The following is a 16349-nucleotide window of genomic DNA, read 5'->3' on the forward strand; positions in this document are numbered from 1 at the left end:
GAGAGCATCTGGTCCACCCTCATTCCCCTTATTATACAAATGAAGAAATTAAAGTCTAGAGGGCAGGGAAAGCCTCCTGCTCTGCGCTGTACCACAATATTTCTGCATATACACAGACACACATATGCACATTGACCCATACACAGATATACGTTGACACACATGAATAATATGCTGACATATATCCAGTGGCCAGCTAATACACATGGATACATATGTTGACACATGTATCCAGTGGCCTATTAAAACACATGGATATATAAGTTTACCTATGTATCCAGTGCTCTGTTGATACACATAGATACATATTTTGACACATGTATCCAAAGACCCATTAATACACATGGATACATATGTTGACACATATCCAGTGCCCTGTTAATACACATGCTGATATTCTCACACACACAGACCCTCTTTCCCAGAGACACTGACATTAGTTGGTCAGAATCATTCATTCTGAGAGAACCCACATCAGCCGGCTGTTGTCTGTGCCTCTGAATGCCACATGAGGGCGCTTGGAAAGGGAGAAGAAGAGACCCAGGGCACAGAGCTGTCCCCATTATAGTGGATACTATTCTAGATCCCAAAGGACCCCCTGCTGATCTCAACCCTGCAGTCCTGGCATGTGTCTACTCTCCAGCCAGGTCCCTACAACTGACATGCTCTTCATTCCATATATGAGAAGAAATATATTCCCAGGTCCCTGATCTACAGGGACTTTTAACTACTCTGAGAAGGATGGAGAACAAATAGGAGGGGAGACTTCCTGGAGTAGGAGGTGAAAAAGGCAAGAACTGAAGAGCATGTGGGCTTTCTCCAAGAAATGTATAGGATCTAGAGAGAAGGGCATAGACCCAGGGAGCTGTGAAGGTTCCTGGATGACTCTTTCTCCCTCTATGTCTATTTCTATTTCCTTTTCTTTGCTAGTTTCTCAGCCTCTTTGTCTGCCTTTTCATTTTTTTCCATCCCTCCTCTCATCTTTCTCTCTCTGTGTCTCTGTTTCTGTCTCTCCTCCCCTCTCTCTTTTCTCTTGATTTCTCTCTGAATCTCCCCATTTCCTTGCTTCCTCCCTCATTCTCTCTAGCCTTCTTTATCTCTTTCCATTTCTCTCTCGCTGCTGTCTCTCAGACCTCTCTGCTAAGAGGGAGGAGAGAAGGAATAGGTATGTGGTCACATTCCGATTCCTTCCTCATCCCATCTCAGCTTTTTCTTTCCGTGGGCTCTGGAAGCAGCATCGTGAATGTATGTTTTATGTGTCCTAGGCAGCACATCCCAGGAGGAATGGATTGCCCAGGCCCCCAACCCCCGATCCTGCCTATCTATCCTGCCTACCATTGCAGCGCCATCACCATGGAAACCAGCAGCTGGCTTTCCATTGGCTGACTGGTGAGGAGGGGAGAAGGGCGGGGGGAGGGGAGCATTCTTTATCCCCTATCTCCATGCACACCCCAATGCTTGGACCCTCTTCCATATCAAGGGCCTTGGGGCACAGAGAGCTGTTGGGGAACCCAAGATTTCTTAGAGCTAAACCATTGACTTCTAAGCGAGAGACTATGAGGCAGGCAGCACATCGTCCCAGGCCTCCTTAGGACCCAGAAGAGCAGAGCCGAGACAGACTGGGAGAGTGAAGGGGGCCGGGCAGGCAACCAGCGACACCCCCGCCCCCAACCCAAAACAGAGCCTGGTCTGTGCTATGGAGAAGAGATGGAAGCTTATTCAGATGGATGACCAGCTAGAGCCAAAGACACTGAACTACATACATGGAAGGGGATACATGAACATTGTCATGCAGAGACATTGATACATAACAAATACAATTAATGATAGCGACATCCACCTACTAATCCATACCAACAAGACAGATACATACACACATACACACACACACACACACAAAGACACCCCCTCCCACATACTCCCCCCCACATCTCCTGTCACTTATCTGCACACAGAAATCTATGCTTTCATTTAGTTAAAACTGACTCTGGCCTCCTCACATTGCCCCCACAGGGACACCCTCTCTTGCTCACATACGGCGACTGGCGCACACTCACACGCAAACCCCAGCTTCAGTGCTAGCAGCTCGGCTTGTCTTTGTAGGCAGGAAAGCTCTCTTGCTGCCGACCTTGGACGGAGTGTGGTGGAGTGAGCTGGGAGACTGACCGGAGAAGTGATTCTGGCCCAAAATGACCCTACGCTGTGTCCTCATTTGGGGAGGTGATGCCCCTGGTCTTTGGCCCTGGGATGCTTCAGCGCCACAGATGATCTAGCCCCCCCTTCTCCCCCCATCAAGGGAGAAAGGGAAGCAAGGAGCAATGGAACCACAGGCATTGCCTACCTGGCCTGGCTGGGCCCCGAGCCCAGGGGGTGTGCCAGGGAGCACAGCTCCAATATGGGGTGATGTCCTGGTGGCTTTGGATGCTGAAGAGCTGGACCCTGGGGAGAACCTAGAGCCTGGGGAATCTGGGAGCCCTGGACAGATGGAGGATGCTCCATCTGGAGGGGAAGGGGCTGTGTCGCCCAAAACAAACAGCTTCCTGAGTGCCACCCAGTTCTCAGAGAGCCCTGGATCCATCAGGAGGATGCTACAGTGTTGGGATTCTGAGAACTCCCCTCAGGTAAGAAGCTTGTTTGGAGGGTCTGGGGTTAGAGGGGCTCATAGCAGGTAAAGAGGGTGAAGGTTTGGGACCCATAACTGCTGCCAATTCAGTCTCAGCACATGGCATTAGCCAGAGCTGCAGCCCCGCTGCATCTTCTTCTCCTTCCTTGAATGGGAACCTGGTTCTGCATCTGTCATTCCTTCTCTGCCTTAGGCCCTATCTCTCTGGGACTCTGTTAGTCCAGCTCTGTGCCTGACGAGGTGACGCTATCTGTCCATCTCTGCCTTTTTTGATGTCAGTCTGTCTCTCTGGGTCTGACCCTTTCCCTGACTGACACTGTCTGTCTCTGCCTCATTATTTCTTTGCAACCCTCACATTCCCTACACTTGCTGTCTCCTTCTCTTTAGGGGTACTTAGCCTTTGGAAGAAGGAGAAAGAAATGGGGAGGGAAGCTTATAGGGAGTTGGTCTTGTGGGGTGTGTGTGTGTATGTGTGATGAAGTACAGAGAGCAGTAGGGGTTGGGGGTAGATCTAATAGAAGGCAGAGAAAGCCATGGAGTCTGGGACTGGGGGCATCAGGAGGTTGGGAGAAAGGGCTGGAGTTTATCAAAAATCCTAGCAGTGTGTGAGAGCCATGAAAAAAATAGAGGCCGGATTCCTCATGCCTACCCCAGTTCTCACATTTTTGGCCTTCCCAGGAGGGTGGAAGTGAACATGGGATAATGGTGGAAGGAAGGACCCAGGGGGAGAAGGAGCCAGTACTGGACCAGGAGGGTAGAGTAACTAACCTCTTTCTTTTCACATGTATTTCTCTCTTGAACTCCCCTGAGAGGTCAATATTCTTGGGGAGAAGGACCCCCTCCTGTCCCCTATTTCTCTAACTCCATGTGAGGAATTCTTAACTATTTTTGTGTCATGGACCCTCTTGGCAGTCTGCTAAAACCTAAGGGCTCTTCAGAATCATGTTTTGAAAGAATTGAAGGAAATGCTAAATTTTATTGGAGATTAGCTTCCTATTTCTTCTTCCTATTTTATAGACATCCCCCCCCTTCTGATCTATTCACAGACACAAGGTTAAGAACTCTTATTCCACAAGTAAAAGGTGGTGGTGGTGTTTGGAATGGGGAACAACCTGGCTGCTGAGGGAGGGACTCTCTCTGAGGCTTGTATGCCTTCTCCTCTCCCTCTGTCAGACCTGGTTGGATTCAGGTTGTGGGGTGAGGCCTAATATGGAGCTGCTGAGGGCTCTGGGTGAAATGCAGCGTCGATGTGCCATCCTGAAGGAAGAGAACCAACAGCTGGTGAGAGGTTGGAGGAACCTGAGCATGGGGCAGCACTGGGGAGGAAGGAAAAGTCTTTGAGGTGGGAATGGGTGGCAGGGAGTAGTGGTGGTGGTGGAAAATCAAGAATAGGCTTTTTAGAATAGAATTTTTTAGTCCCCATCTTTTGGAGGGATGTCTCCCTTTGGAGACAGACATTTCTTCCCTCTTTCAAGGCCCAGAGAGGGTGAGCTCTTGACTCCAACTCCCACAGAGCCTTGGAGCTGGAGATGGGAAACTAGGGGATTAGTATAGGAGTTAGTTGGCAAGTCTGGATGCTCAGAGACCTCTCCATTCTATTCAATCTTGGATCTACTCCCAGCGAAAGAGCAGTTTCCCTGAGACAGAGGAGAAGGTGAGGAGATTGAAGAGGAAGAATGCAGAACTGGCAGTCATTGCCAAACGTCTAGAAGAGCGGGCCCACAAGCTTCAGGAGGCCAACCTACTCATGGTGAGGGCAAGTGGCTGGGGGAATAAGACAGTGGATGGCTGGGGAGCTGGGCATAGGAGTGATGCTAACCCTGGAGATTGGAGGATTAACAGAAAATTACAGAAATTAGGAGACTGGGGGACACTAGAGAAACCCAGATAATGAGAAGTAACAAAATTGAACAGTGACAAAATCTAGAAGTCTGTAGTGTCAGGAGGCAGAATCTCTTCCCCCATACAAGACTTGGAATTAGGGTGCCCAGATTCTCATGTGAGTTGGTTCTGATGCTGAGGTCTGCTGAGTACTCCTGAATATGTGTGTGTATTTGTGTAGTGGGGTACCCATCAGTGTGGCAGTCCTATTTTAGCTGTTCTAGCTTCCCAGCTGTTCTCAAGCTCAGTTATTGCTTCATTAACTCTTTCCATCCTGCTTAGCATGTGGGGAAATCCTCATCCTTAACATGGAATTTGAGTATTATCCTTCTGGGAATTCCACACACATCACAGTGTACAATAAAAATTCATTCTGGGGGAGCCAGTGGGGGCAGCCTTCAGTTTAAACCAAAATCTTCAGATCCTCCTATTGCCTCTACCTTTTCTCTTATTTGGGGGTTGGGGGTGGCAAGCTCCAGGGGAAGGGAGAGAAGGAGCCAGGTTCTAACAAGAAAATTCTTGGCCATATACCTTGCTCTTGGACAGGTGAATGCTCCCATGCCCCGTCCAGGTGCCAGCCTGGAGCTGACCAGGAAGGCCCTGGCCAGCCAACGAGCCCGTGACCTCAGTGAGACAGCTAGTGCCCTCTTGGCCAAGGACAAGCAAATTGCTCACCTGCAGAGAAAGTGTCAGGAACTTCAAGCACGACTCGGCTCTGAGGGCAAGGTATGATGGGCATGGGTGGGATGAGCACAGAATAGACCCTACTCCCCCGACTGGTGCTTCATCTCTTTTACTCTCATGTTCCCACCAAGAAATGTCCTCTCTTTCCTTTAACTCTGCTTAGGGCCTATTTTATAATTAGGATGCTGATGAGATGGTAATGAGATGCAAAGGTTGGTAGAAAATGGAGAATGCTGGGGAGTGGGTTCTCCCAGCAACAATCCAAGTGGGAGGGGAGAAAAGGAGGGCCTTGAGCCATGGAGGAATAATGAGCCTTGCTCCTGGGGGAGTGGTAAGCATTAAACTTGCTGGATACATGAGTATAAATTCATGCATATGTGTATTTTGTAGATGCCTATATATGAATATTGCCAATGTAGCGAAAAACAGATATGTACATGTAAATACATGTATGTAATTAGGACAAAATTATAGGTGTACATATATACATATACACAAGCATGGATGCATACATACATATATATGCATATGTGTATATATATATATATATATATATATATATATATATATATATGTGCGACTATATTTACATATATGGATGTGGAGGAAGCTGTGTGTTGATGTGAACTTATGAACATTCCTACCCTTCATTGGGCAGAATCCTGGATCACCTGCCAAGCTTTCCTGTCTTCTATGGCTTGTGAAAATCAGAGTGGAGTTCATAGCTGTGAGAAACCTTCCTGAGACTGAGAATTGAGATGCCTAAAGGAAGGCAGGGTCTTAGAGTATGAGGATAACTGAGAAAATGGACTGTGGTGTCTGGTAACTGTAGTAGAATTCATGAGAAATGAAGGTTTGGAGGGTAGGAGTGAGCAAGGCCTGAGATTTGGTCTGCTCACTCTGCTAATGGTACCTGGATTCTGTGTGACAGGAGGGCCCAAAGTGGCTGAATGTGTGGGACTTTGACCGTCTTCTGCGGGAGTCCCAGCAGGAAGTTCTGAGGCTGCAGCGGCAGATCGCCCTGAGAAATCTGCAGGAGGTCCCCCCGACAGGATCTCCCAGCCCCGTGGACACTGCTGTGCTGCCCCCTGCCCCTGGGGCCCCTGGGGAGGTGAGAACCCTGAGCAGGAGATAGATCTTGGGGTGGGATGTCAATAAGGCTCCCCATCTCCTCAGGTAAGAAGACCAGGTGGAACAAGGGGAGAGCCCTGGGATCCTGCCAGCCTCCCACTTTGGAGGAAAGAAGAGATGACATCAGCTCCCTTAAGGAAATGGAGGAGGATTACAAAACAGGACAGAGTAGCATGCTCCAACGCAGCAATACCTTGCTCACTCCCTCCTGCCCATCCTCCCTCTTCCCTCTCCCCTCCCCCCGATTTCCTCAAAGGACTCTGGCTTTCATTCTCTGACATCTTCCCTGCTTCTCTGAGGTCCAGTCTTATAATTCCAGCTAGATCATCTTTTTCCATCTTCCCATTCCTAGTTACTCCAAGATAATTTGCTTTGGTGAGCCCCTCTGCCGCAAACCTTACACCAGGAGGGGAGAAGTCCCAGATATCCTCCTGCCTAGATTCTCTCTGTTCAGCCATGATTAGAAGTTGCTATGTGCTCATTCCCAACCTCCCAGTAGCGGAGCTGAATTGTACCAGTCAGGCCTCTATCCTTCTTCCTCCTCCCTCCCCTCCCCCTCACCCCCAGCTGAGTGGTATAGCCCAGTAAATCCCTTTGGTTGCCGTGGTAGCCACTCTCCGGGGCTGAGCCTGCTGCCTTGGACGCTTCCTTCAGCACCAGTGGCCTGGCTCCCTGCAGTTGCCCAGGCATCTTTGGCACAAGTGCCCCGAGGGGCATTTGCCCCGTGCCCCATCCTATCCTCAGTCGCAGCTCCAGGTAGGAGCCGATCTCCCAAGAACAATGATACCAGCTCCCCCGTAGATTCAGGAGCCTGTGGGGCAGGTCCCGTTGTGTGGGGCAGAGGGCTAGGCAAATGCTGAGGGGATGAAATAGTGATAGGGAAGGAGCTGGAGAGGTTAAGGGATAGCTTGAGGGGGCTGGAGGAGGACCTGAGCCTCATATCAGATTCTAACCCTTTTTAAAAGCTTGAGGGTTCCCCCTGCTCTTATGCCCCACAGGAGCTGAGGGGCAAGAAAGGGACATAGTTAGGACCAAAAGCTTTGGGGACCTGGTGGGAGCTAAAGGGAGAGGATGTGGTAGGCTCCCCAAAGAAAAAGTCCAACTCTGTTTACTCTCATCTTCTTACTGAGTTAGACTTGGTATATCATTAACCCCATGGTGATCAAGCTGGGTGAAGAGAAAATAGATGCTTAAACTAGATCTTCACTCCCTGGATGTTTGATTAGGGCTGGACCTCTACTCTGAGGGTAGTGATCCTGAACAAAGGGAGATCTGTTTCAGGAAGGGAGGTGGAGTGAGGGGGAAAAAGAAGTAGTGGAAGGCAAGGATTGGAAAGTGGGCAAGTCTAGCTATGTCTTGGATAGAGTATGGGACCATAATCAGAGTGATCTGAACTTGAGTTCTGATCAGACAATTAATATCAGTGTGACCTCAGGCAGATAACTTAGCTTCTGTAGCCTCAGTTTATTCATCTGTAAAATTAATAAAAATAATAATAATAACACCTACCTCTAAGAGTTGTTGTGAGGATCAGATAAATTAACATATATAAAGCACTTTGCAAACCTTAAAATGCTACATAACTGTTAACTGTTATTATTAATTGACCCTTCCATTTGCTGTCTGAATGATCTATCTCCCTCAACCAGGGTCCCAAAGCTTTGAAATGGCAGGTGAATCTTTCTCCAAATTCTCTATTGTCTGCTGAAGGGCACTTAGGAGAGGACAGAATCCTATTTAATACAGGTTAGGGGGTGGGGACAAGAAAAAAACATCTAAAACGGGAAACAGTGACCTGGATAGCAAGAATGGTCTCTCAGGACCCAAAGTACTTTCCAGGATCTCAAAGCACTTATGCCTCCTACTTGCTCTGGAAGAAAGAGTAGGGCATCCTATTCAGGGGAGATGGGGAATATGAGATCCAAAGAAGAAAAGTGTCTCATTGGAGGTCACACAGACAGTAATGGATGAAAACTAGGAGAGGATGAGTTTTTCTTCCCTTTTTCTAATCCCAAATGGATGACCTCATGTTGCCTTTAGGATCTGGTCAGAACTTTACAGGTTCAGGCTGGACATGGGCAGGGCAGACTGGTTAAAAGACCAGTTTGCTCTGCAGGAAGGGTCAAATTCTTCTGGCCATTTCCAGGCAGTGCCTTTGGGTATACCTCAGGATGACGTCGATATCCTGCTGGAGGGGGTCTCATTAGCAGAGCCAGAAAACCAGCAGAGAGTCAAGCAATTGGTGAGCTTTGTGGGACCCTTGTGAACTTTGGGGGTGACTCAGGTGGTCGGATCTAGTTATACTGATTTTTTGAGGTGTTGGGAATAGAGCTCTGACTTTGTATTTCCAACTCCAATTCATTTGGGGTTGGAAGTTTAGAGAGGCACATGTAATAGTGGATAGAGTATCTCAGAATTCTGATCCTGGGTGCTATGTCCTGCTTCTGGCATGCTGACTGTGTGATCTTTGAAAATTACTTAACATCTCAGGATCCCTGAGAGTGTATCTATTTATCAGAGTAATGGTATAGTGATATGGGGTCCGTCATGGACCTCTCATACTTTTTCTTGTCTAGGGCAACATGGATGCCCACGGGCATCTGAAGCAGGGCTTAAAGGGGACAATTGTATCTTCATTCTATCCGGATTTTAGAAAGAAAGACTCAGCTCTCATCCATTGGATAATTTTGTGTGGCCAACTTTCTCTGAGGTCCCTGTTCTTCTTTTCCTTATCTCTGTCATATCTTTTCTCTACTCCAATCCGACCTCAGATAGAGATAGGATCATTCTCTAGTCCCAGTCTTAGATCATTTACCATACCTGCTGTCAGAAGTGGGAAGAAAAAAAAAACATTATTCCAGTGAATCTGAGGCATGATCCTTTTAGGTAATAAGGGAAACTGCAAGGAGAGTAGCAAATACTTTTGACTGATTGTGTGAGGTTCAAATTCATTTATTATTTTAGTAGAGGACTATGTAGTTTATTTGTTCAAGGTTATGAGGTATCAATCAGTGTCAGGAAGAAAGTTTCCACACTAGGAGTTCCTTATGAGGTCTAGACTCTTTTTCTCTCCAGCTCTGTCCATTCCTTCTTTCCCCTAAAAAGGAAAGAGCAGGATTCAATATGAAGTTGGTGTCAGAGGTCTTAGATTCAAATTCTGCTACAGATTTGAGTTATGCTGTGCTGCTTACTTATCTGTGTGGCCCTGGGAAGTTATTCAGTTAACATGTCTCTAAGAGAGATGGGTAGACTCAAAGTCTTTGAAAGTTTTTTCTAACTCCAAACAACCTCTGATACTAGTTGAGAGGAGGCAGATTGGTATATTGGAATAGATGATAAGAATCAGGAGGCCCGAGTTTGAATACTGCCCCAGACTCCCAGTAACTATTTGAACATGAGCACATTATACAGATTCTCAAAACTTCAGGTCCTTACCTGAGGATGCTAGATGAGGGTTCAGTTCTTATGGACTTACTTTTCCTCAAAAAGCTTCACTGACTCAGATTAGCCTTTAGAGTAATAAAGCAAAATCTGAGTTTGACATTAGAAGCTACCCCACTCTGGCCCCTATATTTCCAGACTGATTTCACATTAAGGTAACAGTATTGTTGTGAGGGAAGTGTTTTATAGAGCTTAAATTGCTATAAAAGTCCACATATAATTACTATGATCAGAATTCCAAATGGAACATCTACAATTGTAGAATTGGTAAGTACAATTGTATACAGTTATCCCTTCCATATCATAAGGGAGTTGAAGTGCGGTATTCCTGCAGTCTGGAAAATCCATATAAATTTTTTTGGCACTCCCTTTATATTAGAGAAGAATTCTGAATCATTAAAAAGTAAAATATGTTGATATTATATAATGTTATACTATATTATGCATTTCTGAATTCTAAACTTTTTTCTGTACTATCTGATGATCTTTATGTGTCATTTGCAACTTCTGCAAAAGTCTTTTAAAAATTCCCATTTAATTTCTCATGTTGAACCACAATATATTGAAACTGATACGGGGAAAGTTGCAATGTGCAAAAGATAACTATAGTAGCTGGGTTGGCTGAAGTTTGGTCTAAATTCTATAAGACAAGTTTCTGTGGATAGAAAAGGGACCATGATGAAAACATCCATTATGGACATCTAGGTTTCATTTAAACCAAGAATTTTTAACCTTTTCTGTGTCATGTACTCGTCTAGCCATCTAGCAAAGTCTATGAGCTCCTTCTCAGAACCATATTTTATTGTCTACATTCATAACTGAAAGAAATCATTATGGTCAGTTACAAATTAGTGAAAATAAGGATGTAATGGATCTCCTGGAATCTACCCATAGACTCTAGGTTAAGAACTCCATCTTACCTATATTCCAAGAGTCTAATGACCCTTAGATCTTTCAGTGTTGGCAAGAGTGTTCGTAGCTTACAACTCACACAGGTTTTCTTTGAAAACAGGAGTGTGTTTATTTTTTGAGACTGGGCTTGTGATTTCCCTGCCTATAAGGAACTCCAGGTGAGGTAATTCCTTCCACTAAAACAGATCAGCAGCTAGCCTCCAATAGAGTCTGAAAAAGTTGCCCTGGATAGGCCTTGGGAGGTTAACTGTTTGTCAGGGTCATGCAGCCAGTACATATTAGAGGTGGTACTTGAATAAAGGAGCAGAGCTTTGAGGCTTCTGGAAATTTGTTAGAGGGAATAAAAATATACATGATCATATTAGGGAAAGTTTAGACAAGTGTGCAAACTATTCTCCAAAATGAGACTTAGATCTTCTTCCTTTTAATAGCTTTTAATAGAAAATGAAGCAGATCTCAAGTTGAAAGAAGACAAGAGACATGGGGCAGATGAATAGGAGTCATTAAAGGGAGAGAACACACAGAGAATATTGGGATAGATACAGATGCTATAGCTGGCTGTCAAAGTACCTTGGGGAACATAAAGGGTAGGGGTAGATCTGTTTGTTTGTTGTTTTTTTTTTTTTTGGTATAGAGATTTTGCTAGATAAAAATTCCTTCCACCAATACAGAGCTTAAGACTGTTGCTTGGGGCCCATGCCTAGAGATTAAGTGATGAAGAGGGTCATACAGCCAGTATGTATGCAGCTACACGGAACCTATGTCTTTTTGGCTTTGTGTTTAAACACTATACCACAATGTCTTTCAGCAGAACAGAGAACAAAACAAGGAAGATATCTATCCAAGGGCCCCTCTAGCCCATTCTTGCTGATCCTATTCAGCTTTGGAGATCCTATTCGGGGGAAGAAAAACAGCAAGAGAGTTTCTTAGCCTTAGAAAAAGTAAGAAAGTGCTGAGAAAAAGAAAGACTGTTGGGGGATAAAAGGAAAAGAAAAAGAGAGAAAGAGAGAGAGAGAGGGAGCAAGAGACAAATAGAGACACAGAGAGAGAGAGACAAAGACAAAAACAAGAGGCACAGAGAGAGATAGAGAGGCAGAGAGAGAGATAAAGGCAGAGACAGAGACAGACATACACACAGAAGGGAGAAAAACAGAGACAAAGACAGACAGGGAGAGATACACATACATACAGAAAGACAGACAGAGACAGACAGACAGGAAGAGAGGGAGGAAAAGAGGAAGAGGGAAAAGGAGAGAGAAAGAGAAAACAAAAATTACACATGAATGTGTCTTCCCCTCAAAAAAACAAGAAGTAGCAACAAAGAGAGCAGGAAAGAAATAAACCTTGTAAAACATAAAATCATCCTTCTCAAAACAAGAAATATCAGCAAGAGAAAGGAAACTGATTCTATTCAACATATGTTGACTGCAGAAAACATAGATGTCATTGTCACTTTATTGTAGTAGAAATGTATACAAGAATTCTTGGCAAAGACTATCTCTTTTAGGTACAGTAGATCTGGCCTGGACAGTTTGTTACTTCCCTATGTACTCATTAGCTGTACAAAAGATCATTATAGAGCACTTGGGTATTTTCAAGAAGAATTTACATTTAGTTTGGAAAAGGACATGAGACAGGGTTGAACAACTATTCAAATAACAGCTCTACTGTGAGACTTTGTTTTGCCAAATTCATGGTCTGGGATTAGACCAATCTCAGAGATTTTTCCCCCCCTGGTCCTAGTTTCCTTGACTGATCTCAAAGATTTTTTCCCCTCCTTGTCTAATTTATATTATATTATAATATATATTATTATGTCCTTTAATTCTAGGTGAAACTTGGTTTTAAAATTGTCAATTTGTCCATTGTGTCTTCATAGGAACTAAAGGAAAAAATAGTCAGGCAGAGGGTTAATTAGGCAGCTCACTTTAAGATAGGAGGAACAATAGCATTTTCAGCAAAGACCAACTGCTGCCTTCAGAGGCCTGCTTTTCCACTGTACTGATAGATATTCCTTAGTAAAATGAGAGTTTGGATTAGATGGCCCCGCTATCTCTTTTAAGCCTTCATTTATGGTCCTATGATCCACCAAAGGTCAATAGTCAAAGATACCACTCAGGGCTTTTATCATAGCTTTGATATGACTCCTTTTCAGAGAAAGGCAGCATGGGAATATTGGATTGAGGAGCAATCTTAAAATCAGAAAGAGCTGGGTTGGGGTCTTGCCTCTGACTCATGACGAGTCTGGGGAATGGTTTAATGTCTTAGGGGCTCAGAAAACTCTCTGTAAGAGACAGAGCAGGTACCATCTGAATTAGTAGATGGTATTAGTAGAGGTATTCTTAATGGGGAAAAATCCCAACACAAAATTAACAACACAATGTCTTTTCTGAGTATGCTAGTAAGTAATCTGCTAACAAAAGAAGAAGCCTGATATCCTAGGTCTCATCCCAAGTTGGGTGCTTTTTTATAGTAAGGGTATAGTAGGGGTATTAGGAGCTAGGACTAACCCTAAGCTTATGGTCAGTGCTAATGTGCTCCAGGGATATTAACCATAGGGATAGGTTAACACAGAAAGTGTATCAGAGTGGGGTCAGAACCTCAATGCTTCAGACTATTCAAGTAAAACAAAGGTGGCCAGGGCTAGGGGTGATCAGAGAGAAAGTGGGTGCTATCTGAGACCCTCAGGCGGGAGGTTTCCTGGTGTTGCTGGCAGAAGAGCCCCTCCTTCCAGATGGAAGCCCATTTTTTATTTCTACAGGAATTAGAACTTGGCAAGAAGCGGAAGAAATGGGAGACCCTTGAGCATGAAGTGAGGAAGAAGCAGAGGCGATGTGAGGAGTTGGTGAGCAGGACAGCAAGGCAGGGCAGTCTGTCCTAGCCAGTACATAGGAATAAATATTTTTAGTGGGAAGGTCTTCATCCCATCTATCCCCTGCTTCCTCTAAACCATCTTCACCTTTGGATGTAGAATCAGAACTTTGAGTTTGAGTTTTGCTTCTTATCTGGCTTCTCTGGATTTCAGTTCCCTTCTTTCTAGATCTGGGACTGTGGGTGTGAGGTTGGGTGGAGTGGGGTGGACAGGAACTTAACTGGGAACAGAGGTGGGGGGGAATTCTACTCATGACAACATAGGATCCAAAGAGTTCATTAGTTAGAGAAGGCTAATGTAAGTGTGTTTGGGGTGGGTGGGGGGCTAGAAGCCCCAGCAGGTGGCCATGGCTCTTTGTCTTCACTTTTACTAGGAACTCCAGCTGCGGAAGGCACAGAGTGAGAATGCCCGCTTGGTGGAGGAGAATTCTAGGCTCAGTGGAAGAGCCTCGGCAAAGGAGGAGGTGCCAGCCTTCCACAGGGGAAAGTGGGGGGGCCTGAGCATCTTTCCCCTTCCTCTCCATGTCTCATTCCAGGCTAGGCTATTGAGCCATGGGAGAATAAAGCTTGAGTGTTGGGAGAATTGGGAGGCTATAGAAGCCGTCACCTTACTTCTGATTTGGCCAGGAGGTGGAAAACCCTATGCGGACAACAGTTGCCCATTTCTCCTCTTCCTGGATTCCTTGCTCCAGTGAGGGCTTAAGGTCTTTCTGTCTCCCGCTCTGTCCAGGTAGAATCTGAGAATGCAGAGCTGAGGAGCCAGCTCCAGGGGGTGACAGAAGAGAGGGACTCAGCCCTTCGGAAGAGCCAGGGACTCCAGAGCAAGCTGGAGAGCCTAGAGCAGGTGCTGAAGGTAAGTTGAGGAACATGATAAGGGAGCAAGAGCAGAGGGAAAGCAGAAGTACAGGGAGTAAGGATAGTAGGAAAGGAAGAGCTGGGGAACAGGAGGAGTACTGGTGTTCAGGGAATTTGAGAGGATGTTGGTGCATTTTTGGTAAGGGAAAAAAAGCCTAGGGCTGAGGGGGATTAAGGATTGGCAAAGATGGCAGAGTAGGAGGAAGCAGTACCATGGTTTTATCTGAACTAGTCAAAGGAGAATAGAACACACACACACACACACACACACACACACACACACACACACACACACGGATTTGGTATAGAATTGAGTCAATTCAGAGAAACATCGAGAATAGAGATAGAAGGGAAAAAAAAGAAGACTTATTTAAGGAAAGATTAGTCATAATTAAAAAAAACTTTTAAAGATTTTAAAATGAGATGGGCTTTTTGGTCCATAAATTGAAGTTATTTAATAAACTTAATACAGAGTTCATTTAAAAAAATTTTCAATTAGTATAAGCACATATCCAAAAGGCTGCATACTCCAATAGCAGTCAATTTTACATGCAATTTCTCTTTTAGTTTTCAACATTTACCTTTATATAATTTTGATTTCTGTTTTTTCTCCCTCCTCTCCTCCTCTTCCTCCAAGAAGGCAAGAAATTCAATATATGTTATACATGTGCAATCATATTAACCATTTCCACTAAAATGAAGTTTTAAGAGTAAAAAGAAAAGACACTAAGAAGCTATGAATGGATGAGGAGAAGAGAGGGGATGGGACTTACATAAAAGCAGATTATATAAATAATAGAGCACTATAGCTAAGCTCATTCTTCTCTTTCCACTTTCTTCTTGGTCAAAGGAGGGTGGTGGTAAGAGAGGAGAGATTTCTGAAAAAAAGGATGGAGGTGAATAGTACCATAAATAATTAGAACTGTGAATGTGAATGGGATGAACTAACCCATAAAATGGAAATGGATGGCAGATTGAATTAGAAAGCAGAATTCAATGAGATATTGTTAATAAATACACCTGAAACAGATTCACACAAATTTTAAATAAGGTGCTGCTGTTTGCTGTTTGGCCTTCCTTCTCAAAGAGGCCATGCAAAAATTTATTTTGCTTCAGCTAAACTAAAAAAATAGGGCACGGGGCTGAGAGCCAACAGGGATGAACTTGGTCATGGGGGCTCTGTGTGTTCCAGCATATGCGAGAGGTGGCCCAGAGGAGGCAGCAGCTGGAATTGGAGCATGAGCAGGCCCGGATAGGTTTGCAGGAGAAGCAAGAAGAGGTCCTGAGGCTGCAGCAGGTAGGGAAAAAGACCTCTGTGATGAAGATTGAGGCTAGGCTGGTTAAATAGCATCATTTAGGAAGAAGGGAATGAGGAAAAGAGAAAGCTAGGGTTAGGGAGGAAGAAAACAGTATCAGATTGCACCATAGAGCTTTGATGTATTTCCCCCACCAAGCAAAGGGGAAAGGGCAAATATCTCCCTCTGTACCAACCTTAGGTCTCCAGGAAGAACTTTACCCTTTGGGATGGGGTTAATATAGTAAAGTTGAGGTCCTGGACCTGATTATTGGGTTAGGCCCTTCCATCTTTTGGAGAGGATATGTAGGTGATATTAATTTTCTTTTGACTACCCTTCTTTTTCCTCCCTTCCCCTTTCCTGACTTATTCTCTCTTTCCCCCAGTTCCCTGTCTCTCCCACTCTGTGCCTCATTTCTCCTTGGTCCCCCCTTCCATTCTCCTTTTCTCTTCTTTTCCCCTTGCTCCTTCTTCCCTAATACCTCTATAACCTGTGACTCCTGCCCACAGGCCCAAGCCCAGGCCAAGAGAGAACATGAAGGGGCTGTGCAGCTCTTGGAGGTAATGGACATTTCAGGGACTGTGGCTGGGAGTGTAGGGTAAGGGCAGGGAGGACTATGGGAATTTCCTAGTAGGATACTAACCTTAAGTGGACTA

At 45.0% G+C, this 16349-nt stretch overlaps 1 protein-coding gene across 5 annotated transcripts in view; it reads left to right on the forward strand.

Moving 5' to 3' along the window:
* The first annotated feature begins 1430 nt into the window (after nucleotides 1-1430).
* The window catches only part of TSPOAP1 (TSPO associated protein 1), a 39517-nt gene continuing 24598 nt past the window's right edge, over nucleotides 1431-16349 (forward strand). For 3 of the 5 annotated variants that reach the window (XM_051994181.1, XM_051994182.1, XM_051994184.1), the window contains exons 1-11: nucleotides 1431-2621; nucleotides 3797-3904; nucleotides 4245-4373; nucleotides 5051-5230; nucleotides 6120-6299; nucleotides 8466-8561; nucleotides 13434-13517; nucleotides 13918-14007; nucleotides 14274-14396; nucleotides 15591-15695; nucleotides 16203-16253. In XM_051994181.1, coding sequence (XP_051850141.1) covers nucleotides 2319-2621; nucleotides 3797-3904; nucleotides 4245-4373; nucleotides 5051-5230; nucleotides 6120-6299; nucleotides 8466-8561; nucleotides 13434-13517; nucleotides 13918-14007; nucleotides 14274-14396; nucleotides 15591-15695; nucleotides 16203-16253 — 1449 coding nt within the window. In that variant the 5' untranslated portion in view covers nucleotides 1431-2318. Of the gene's footprint in view, nucleotides 2622-3796; nucleotides 3912-4244; nucleotides 4374-5050; nucleotides 5231-6119; nucleotides 6300-8465; nucleotides 8562-13433; nucleotides 13518-13917; nucleotides 14008-14273; nucleotides 14397-15590; nucleotides 15696-16202; nucleotides 16254-16349 lie in introns of those variants that run through there. The other 2 variants (XM_051994183.1, XM_051994185.1) reach the window with 2 other exon arrangements.

The sequence above is a fragment of the Antechinus flavipes genome, chromosome 4 (genome assembly GCF_016432865.1).
Source record: "Antechinus flavipes isolate AdamAnt ecotype Samford, QLD, Australia chromosome 4, AdamAnt_v2, whole genome shotgun sequence".
Taxonomy (NCBI): Eukaryota; Metazoa; Chordata; class Mammalia; order Dasyuromorphia; family Dasyuridae; genus Antechinus; species Antechinus flavipes.